Below are 9427 nucleotides of genomic sequence, written 5' to 3'. Positions count from 1 at the left end.
CACGGATTCACACGCTTGGACACTCCTGTACGCTATCAAGTAGACGTATTTTCCACCAGAGGGCAGAACGTAACCATGTACAGACAGCTCTGTACAGGTGCTTTAGTACTACGACTCCCACATGGTTCAGTGTCAATCGCTCAGGCTCCCCAGAGCCAGACTAGAAACTCCCGTAGGGTTCAATGTTATACAAATTGCGTGCACATGGGCAGCTCTGCCAATCCACTGCTGGATAGATGCATCCCGCTTGCCGGGTCACACGTGACCCACCACACGTGACTCACCACGTGTGCTCGCCGTGGCCGGGAGATGTCTTTCAGATCGCCGGGTTCCGAGTGCAGTGCGCTAACCACTGCGCCACGACTCCTCCGCCACTGTGTACAATACGCGTGCCTATGCGTGTGGTGTGAATCAATGCAGTGTAGACTTACACACAGACCCATAGATTTACAGACCCATACACAAACACACGCAACCATTGACTTACACACAGACCCATAGACTTACAGATCCATAGACAAACACACGCAACCATTGACTTACACACAGACTCATAGATTTACAGACCCATATACAAACACACGTAACCATTGACTTACACACAGATCCATAGACAAACACACGCAACCATTGACTTACACACAGACCCATAGACTTACAGATCCATATACAAACACACGCAACCATTGACTTACACACAGACCCATAGACAAACACACGCAACCATTGACTTACACACAGACCCATAGACTTACAGATCCATAGACAAACACACGCAACCATTGACTTACACGCAGACCCATAGACTTACAGATCCATAGACAAACACACGCAACCATTGACTTACACACAGACCCATAGACTTACAGATCCATAGACAAACACACGCAACCATTGACTTACACGCAGACCCATAGACTTACAGATCCATAGACAAACACACGCAACCATTGACTTACACGCAGACCCATAGACTTACAGATCCATAGACAAACACATGCAACCATTGACTTACAGATCCACAGACAAACACACCCGACCACTGACTTGCACACAGATACATAGACATACACACACAACCACTAACTTATACACAGATCCATAGACACACACACACAAGCACTGACTTTCACACAGACCCATAGACAGACGCACAGAACCACTGCCATAGACATACGGTCTACATAGCATCATTGACTTGCACATACCCATAGACACACACAGACCCACAGACTCAAATCGATACCCATACACTTACATAGGGACCCATAGACACCCACACAAGTACTCAGACTCCCACAAAGACGCACAGCCTCACCCGGACACCCACAGACGAGAAGGCCTGTGCAGATGGCACTGGTCGCACTCATTCCACACAACGTGCTTGCCACAAACGACCACAACGCCTTCGCCGATCTCGTCAAGGAATATAAACCATCACGCGAACTCCGGCGGTCATCCTCGCAGCAACAAAGGCGGTGGTCCCCGTATCGCGCGGCGCTTTCAGACGCGCTTCTGCGGCCGTCTGGAACGCTCTTCCTTCCGATATTAGCAAGCCGCTGGAGCGATGCACTTTTACATCATCATCATCTAGATTGACAAACTCATTTCTTTAGAACTGCTTGTTGTGTTTAGTTTGCTGTCGTTCTCCCGCACCTCCGATTAGCGCGGTTGGCTACGTACGGTGCGAACCAGGTTCTGCATACAGAGGAAGGAGAGGGACATTGCGGGGGAGATGGGAAGTCTACGGAGGAGGGAGATGTGGTGACAGTGAACGTGAAGTGGCACAGAATATACAATCTGAGCACTGCAGTGACATCACACACACACACACACCACGTGTGCATCACGTCACGGATTCGTGTTTGCACATTCTCTCTCTCACACACACAGCAGCAGCAGCAATCGGAGAGACCACAACTTCCTCGGGAGTTTCATGTCCTGAAGAAGATCCCAGCAACGTGGAGCAAACCGTCGGACATCGTGCTGAACAAACGCGCGGCTCACCCCGAGCACATGCGATGATTCTTTACTCTTCTGTGTTCGTGTATTGGATGAGACCGAGTTTTATTTCGCATTTACACGCGATGTTTAGTTAATGCAGTCAGTGTCCTTTTGCAGACATTATTGCATCGCATTTCTTTACGCACATTTAATTGCGAAGTACCAATTCTCATGAAACTAGTTGTTAAAATGTACTCTAGACATATTTGCTCAGCGTAATTTTTTTAAAATAATTCAGTGTGCTTAAAGTGTCTTGAGGTAGGCTCAGGTCACCCCTTGCAAAAGAATCCCACGACGTCCCACGTGCCTCTCCGCACGTGTATTGCATCCAGTGGTAAAAACAGCAGATGCCCAGTGACTGAACTGCTTACTGCTGATGATACACTGAATGTCAAAACCGGTTCAATTTTAATTACTGTTATTACTGTTGTTGTTACTGTTATTGTCTTGAGGCAACAATAACAATAAGGTTACAATCCTGTCCACAGGGGGCGCCCAGGGGCATCGTGGCTGAAGTAAAAATGGATGACGGTACTGCACTGATGAGTCCGAGTGAGAGTGAAACCAGTCTACAGCGATCTCGTTCCACTGCTGCCTGCTGCTCGGCTGGGCCTACATCTTCTCCTACTCTTGAGTTGGTGGCGCTAAATGACAAAATTGCCGCACGTTCAGTTATGTTTGAGCCGGTGGTCTGGCTAAGGCTGAACGTGTTTGTGCGTGCAACGCAATACCCTGCGCTTGCTGTGGTGACGGATTGCAGGTGTCGACTTGCAGGAAGTGAAGTGATGGTTCTATGCGAGGTGGAGTGCTGGGACGCTATTAAGCACGTGGATAGAAACGCGTTTTTGTTCCGTTGGAAGTAAATCGACACGTTCACTTGAAATTGAATCTTGTACATTTTATTTAATGCAAGGTTACACGTTGTTTTACGTATGAATGTGCCAAAGTTGGTTGGCTTTTGATACATGCCTCTGACCTCACGTCCCTGGGTTTAAATAAACGACGCGAGTTCGGTGTGTCATCGGCTTTTGGTTGTGACCAACACATACAGGGATACAGAGCCCGCGTGATTAAAGCACTCCAATGAAGCCAGAACACACCGCATACGTTGGTGAACCGGGCCATACATAATAACCATTGCAGCTCACCTGCTCTGTGTGAACAGCATAAGTTTAACTGGAACTGAAAGCGAGGCCGATTCTATTCCTTGACACTCGATATACAGTATAACGAACAGGCTGCAATGTACCTGCTAGTTTACTCATCTGTGATGGTTGTTGATTACATTATTTGAAGCAGAGTTCTACGGCACGATATGTGGAGCGTAAGCATACACTTCAATCGTACTCTGGTACAAGGTCCAAGTCCTAACCCCAAGTTACCGGCAGATGTTTGGAAACCCATCTTTCGAGTCTGAGCCAGTTTTTACGACAGACTTGACCGTCGCTATCCCCAAAGAGCATTCCCCGTGTGATCAGTGCGGCGGATTTGTGGTGGAATTGGGACTCGGAGGAGCGCGCGATGTCAAATGTTCAGACTTGCACGGAATGCGTCTCTGCACGAGCACGCGAATTGGCACCATCAGACGACGGGGCTACTCCGACGAGCGTGCGTCAGTGGCCATATCCATCGCTGGCTCGGAAGCAGATGGCGAGTGCTGGGGAATTAATAAATCCTATGTCAGGACCGATATCGCCCGTACGGTGACCGCCGTTAACTTCCCACATATTCCGACTCATCTTGCCAACCCCCGGCAATATTTGGTCTCTTCCATGCGACCCACAGCCCTGGGATGCTTCTGACAGAGTGGATGTCTAACACAAAACCCCAACAGCAACAAGTCCGTGCACGTCGACAATGGCAGTACGCGCGTTACACAACCCACGGAAATACGCACGGGACACCTCACGTACACATGCGAGTGAACGGCGACACAAAGATGCACATCACTTAAAGCAGCCTATGCGAATAGGCGGTCCACACCACACACCACATGACTCTATGACGCGCGCACAAACGCCATTCTTAACGCCGCTCCTGCGATCTAGCCCACGGTGCTGACGGTCGTGTACGTGTAGCGGGACATGGACGCGCTCGTCCCAGTCCCGTCCTCATCCCCGCTAGCCTCCAGCCGAACGCCACCGCCCCGAGTTCCCCACGACCGCAGGTCCCAAACCCACGTTCGTCCGCGCGCCACGATCCCCCGAGGTTCCCTCGAATCGGGCCACTTGCCCGAAGGGGGCGTCCCCCTGTGGGCGCAGCGAGCGCCGGTGGCGGCGCCCGTGGCCGAGCAGCAGACGGAGGCGCAGCAGCGCGAGATGGTGGCGGTGCACGCCTGCCTGAAGCGCTTGTTCATGAAGCAGTAAATGATGGGGTTGAGGCACGCGGAGGCGTAAGACATGAGGTGTATGAAGGAAATCGGAGCGCCGGAGAGGACCTGGCTCGCTCTGCATTTGTCGAAGGCTCGCCAAGCGTTCGCGCTGAACACCGGCGTCCAGCAGATGAAAAACATCACCACGATGGTGATGAGCATGCGGATGACGCGCTTCTTGGCCAGGAGGTTGGCTTCCGAGGCAGTGCTGCGAGCGCGGTCGATGGGCTTGGAGCCGCAATCCGCGGTCTCGCCACTCCGTCTCGCGGATTTATTCTATAGCCCACACACACACACAAACATTATTACACACACACACACAACATTATTACACACACACAAACATAATTACACACACAAACATAATTACACACACATAAACACACACACACACAAACATAATTACACACACATAATTACACACACACACAAACATAATTACACACACACACAAACATTATTACACACACATAAACACACACACAAACATTATTACACACACACACACAACATTATTACACACACACAAACATAATTACACACACATAACACACCCAAACATAATTACACACACAACCTACTACACAACATAAACACACACACACACACAAACATAATTACACACACATAATTACACACACACAACATAATTACACACACACACAAACATTATTACACACACATAAACACACACACAAACATTATTACACACACATTATTACACACACAAAAACATAATTACACACACAAACATGATTACACACACATAAACACACACACAAACATTATTACACACACATTATTACACACACACAAACATAATTACACACACACATTATTACACACACACACACACATACAAACATTATTACACACACATTATTACACACACACAAACATAATTACACACACACAAACATAATTACACACACACAAACATAATTACACACACACACACAAACATAATTACTCACGGCTCATAAACTTTACTCTCAGCGTCTCTATCAACTTGCATCCTATCGCTCTTCACGGCTGAGTTCTTATCGAATGAGCAATAAAAATCGGACATTTCATTGTCCTGTTCTAACGCCAAACAAACACAGATAATCGCGACACACGCATATCAATGACATGCTAAACTTTGATTTAAAGCTTTCGTGACTGCAGGGATTCATTGTCTTGGTTCTTTCGGTAAAGCCACGTAGAAGGGAAATAACTAAATAATATAAATTTAAAACAATATTGTTTTATATTTATATTATATTCCCTGTGTTTAGTGTACATTACAAAACAATATTGTTTAATATTTATATTATTTTGTTATTTCCCTTCTACGTGGCTTTACCGAAAGAACCAAGAATATAACACGCTAAACATTGACGACCATGTGACAAGACATGTTGCATCCATGCAGGAAGGTTAAGAACACAAACGTTTGTGAATAACGGTCCCAGCTTACCATAGACGGGTTGCGATGTGCCAGGGATGTCTGCTGCTGCTGCTGCAGATTGCCCATCTCGACAGCGGAGCGACTTGGGGAAACGTAGCATCCGTCACCATCCCCATCACCATCATCGCCTCCATCGCTGTAGCCGTCAGAACCAGAAGCGTACCTTGCGCCTTGCTTTATTTCTGAAAGTCAGATCAGGGATTAAAATGTAAATGCTGGCCGTTTATCCCAGAGCATCTGAGAGCCCATTGGGTTTTTCCCGTTTAACGAGTAGTTTGGGGGGGGGGGGGGGTAACACAAAGTGAAATGCGTTTGCATTCTTCAATCGACGATTTAAGATGCTGCTACGCCGTTGCAATGAGGAGTGACGTCACCGAGCCACGTTTCGGTGAGAAGTAAAATTTCGATTGTTGATTTGGCCATGGCTCAATGTTTGCGGGAAAATTGCGAAGTTTAGGTGCGTTTCGCACCCTCGGCCTCTCTCCTCTGACGACTCTCGAACTTGATGCCCTTGTACAGCTCCCAGGAGATGAGTCCATAGGCCACCATCATGATGAGGCCGGGCAGCAGGAATAGCGCCACCAGTAGAAACAACTGCCTGCATTAGACATGGACATACACAACACACAACGACTGTTGGGGCAAGTGCTGTTAGCGAGTAGTACCTATGAAGGCCAACACAACGCCCGGCCACCTTTGTCTCCCCAGTGGCGATGTTTACATATCGCACCAGGTACTCATTTGAGGCAAAGTCGACCTAGGGGAGGCCCAGGGATGGTTCAAATACTCGTCACCGGTGTTGGCCCTGAGCAGGAATCGAACTCGGCTCGCCGGGTTCATAGCGCAGCGCGCGAACCGCTACACTACCGCTCCTCATTGGACACACACACACATATATGGTGTTAGCGAGCGCCTATTAGACTGCCATGGTATATGAGGGGGTTGTGGTGTGGCCAGCACCACGCCCGGCCACCCGTGTATTTCCAGTGCAATGTAATTGGTCGTTTCAGCGCATCGGTGGTTGCAGCGCGTGCTGACATCGGCACACGTGGCCCCAGGCTCCCACCAGCAGCCCCCCGCGGCTTGAGGCGCAGAGAGGGGAGCCCCCCGCCCGATCTGCACGGCGAGGAGGACGAATTTGGTGGAATTTCTTTGACGTAATTCAACCCATTTGTCGCTACAAATTCGGATCAAGGGGAGCCAGTTGAGGTGGTTCGGGCACCCGCTAAGGATGCCCCCCGGTCGACTCCCCCTGGGACTCTACCGGGCAGCAGCAGCAGCAACGTCCCACTGGGCCAAGACGCCGGGGCCGGGCCCAGGACACGCTGCTGGCGGTGGTGAGACTGTGTAGCTTGGCTGGCCTGGGAACGCCTGGGAATTGCTCAGGAAGAGCTAGAGTCTCTGTATAACAGTGTAGTGTGTAGTGTATAGTAGTATAGTATTGTATAGTGTAGTGTATAGTGTAGTAGTGCTAGAGTCCGTCACCAGGGAAACGGAGGTCTGAAACTCCCACTACTCAACACGCTGCCTCCGTGACCCTCACCAGGACAAGCGGACTGATAAACCCACTAACGATTCCACCCACAACCTGAAGCTGGATCACACCGTGTTGGATCAGCCCCTGTTAACTTACTCCACTTCCTCAAAGCAATTCCACACAATTCCCTTTTTCACCCGCTCCTCCCTCCGTGCCCCCAGCCCAACCAGGGCGTGTTGCGCTGCTCGCGAACCAGGCCTGCTGCAACGCCACGTTGGTCAATGCCATCCGGCACATCTGGCCCATGGTGCCGTCTCGCTTCTTGAAGACGACCAGGTCGTAGAACGCGGCGTATGGGACCATGAGCAGCATGGAGAGGCTCCAAGTGACGGCGATCACGCGCTGCGCGTGGGACCGCGTCTGCCACACGCGCGACGCCAGCGGGTTGCAGATCGCGCCGTAGCGCTCGATGGAGATGGCCACCAGGCTGAAGGTGGAGACGCTCACGGAGAGACCTTGGAGGGACGGGGGCAGAGAGCCGCATGCGACGGGGGAAGGGGGGGGGGCGTTCGTGGTTTTAGTGGCGCGTTCTGGCCGACCGCTGTGGCTGGGAGACCAAATATATAGACATGGGTAGCAATATATAGACATGTGTAGTAATATATAGACATGGGTAGCAATATATAGACATGTGTAGCAATATATAGACATGGGTATCAATATATAGACATGGGTAGCAATATATAGACATGGGTAGCAATATATAGACATGGGTAGTAATATATAGACATGGGTATCAATATATAGACATGGGTAGTAATATATAGACATGGGTAGCAATATATAGACATGGGTAGTAATATATAGACATGGGTAGTAATATATAGACATGGGTAGCAATATATAGACATGGGTAGTAATATATAGACATGGGTAGCAATATATAGACATGGGTAGTAACATATAGACATGGGTATCAATATATAGACATGGGTAGTAATATATAGACATGGGTAGCAATATATAGACATGGGTAGTAATATATAGACATGGGTAGCAATATATAGACATGGGTAGTAACATATAGACATGTGCGTTGCACCTCCACGCACAAGCGCCACCGCGACCACGAAGCGCGCGCGGCCTCACCCATGAGGTAAGCCACCGCCCGGCACACCACCTCGCCGAATATGAAGTCCTTCATGAGGTTGGGCACCAGGGTGAAGGGCATGCAGAAGAGCACGAGCAGTAGGTCGCTGACGGCGAGCGACAGAAGGAACACGTTGGTGACCGTGCGCATGCGCCGGTTGCAGGCCAGCACGGCGATGATCATGCCGTTGCCGACCACGCTGAGCAGGAAGATCGCCGAGTAGAGGGCGATCCGCAGGGACACGGCAAGGTCTGAAACTGACAAAGGGGGTCAGCGGCCATGAGGTTTTTTTTTAAGCGGAATTTGTTCATTTCCATACGATTGACAACAGGTGGAAGCCAACAGATGATAATAATAATAATTCACACCACTTATAAAGCACGTTGCACTCAGAGGTGACAAGGCGCTGCGCAGGGCTAAAAGAAAGTCAATAAATAAACGCAATTCCAAAACCTAAAATGAACAAAGCAGGCTCATAATTTAACCACAGATACAAATACCCCCCTCCCCTCCCCACACACTCCCAAAACACACACAACACAATTAACAAAGGAGAAATAACCTTTAAAGAAACAAAATGTCTTAAGGCGGGATTCAAATAAACCGAGGGACTCAGCCGATCGAGTTTTGGACAGGGAGTGAATTCAACAGCTTGGAAGGGGGGGAGGGGCACACAGGATAAAGAACCCCCGGGTCACCCATTGAACGGAGGTGCGATCTCGGCACACGCAACAGGAGCCCACACTCAGACAAGCGGAGAACTGGAACATGCGGGTGGAGGAGGTCACGGAATAAGAGAGGGGGGGGGGGGGGATTATTGAGGGCCTTGAAGGTGGGAAGAAGGATTTTGAACTCCACTCGAAAGCTGACCGGCAACCAATGGAGAGATACAAGTTCAGGGGTCATGTGCTCAGCGGCTGGTGTTCAAGTAAGAACTCTGGCAGCTGCATTCAGCAAAGCTATTGTCTATAAACA

The 9427-nt window shown here is 49.4% G+C and overlaps 1 protein-coding gene across 5 annotated transcripts in view; it reads right to left on the bottom strand.

Moving 5' to 3' along the window:
* Window positions 1-2887: 2887 nt before the first annotated feature.
* Window positions 2888-9427, bottom strand: part of CCKAR (cholecystokinin A receptor) — a 42398-nt gene continuing 35858 nt past the window's right edge. For 4 of the 5 annotated variants that reach the window (XM_061574380.1, XM_061574381.1, XM_061574379.1 and 1 more), the window contains exons 3-7: window positions 8452-8709; window positions 7556-7817; window positions 6296-6423; window positions 5835-6007; window positions 2888-4651 (exon numbers count right to left, since the gene is read on the bottom strand). In XM_061574380.1, coding sequence (XP_061430364.1) covers window positions 4049-4651; window positions 5835-6007; window positions 6296-6423; window positions 7556-7817; window positions 8452-8709 — 1424 coding nt within the window. In that variant the 3' untranslated portion in view covers window positions 2888-4048. The remainder of the gene's footprint in view (window positions 4652-5834; window positions 6008-6295; window positions 6424-7555; window positions 7818-8451; window positions 8710-9427) is intronic. The other variant, XM_061574382.1, reaches the window with a different exon arrangement.

The sequence above is a fragment of the Lethenteron reissneri genome, chromosome 55 (assembly GCF_015708825.2).
Source record: "Lethenteron reissneri isolate LAM-NWPU_2019-01 chromosome 55, ASM1570882v1, whole genome shotgun sequence".
Lineage (NCBI taxonomy): Eukaryota > Metazoa > Chordata > Hyperoartia > Petromyzontiformes > Petromyzontidae > Lethenteron > Lethenteron reissneri.
Note: the sequence above shows the minus strand (reverse complement) of the source record. Positions and strands in the feature narration are given on the sequence as shown.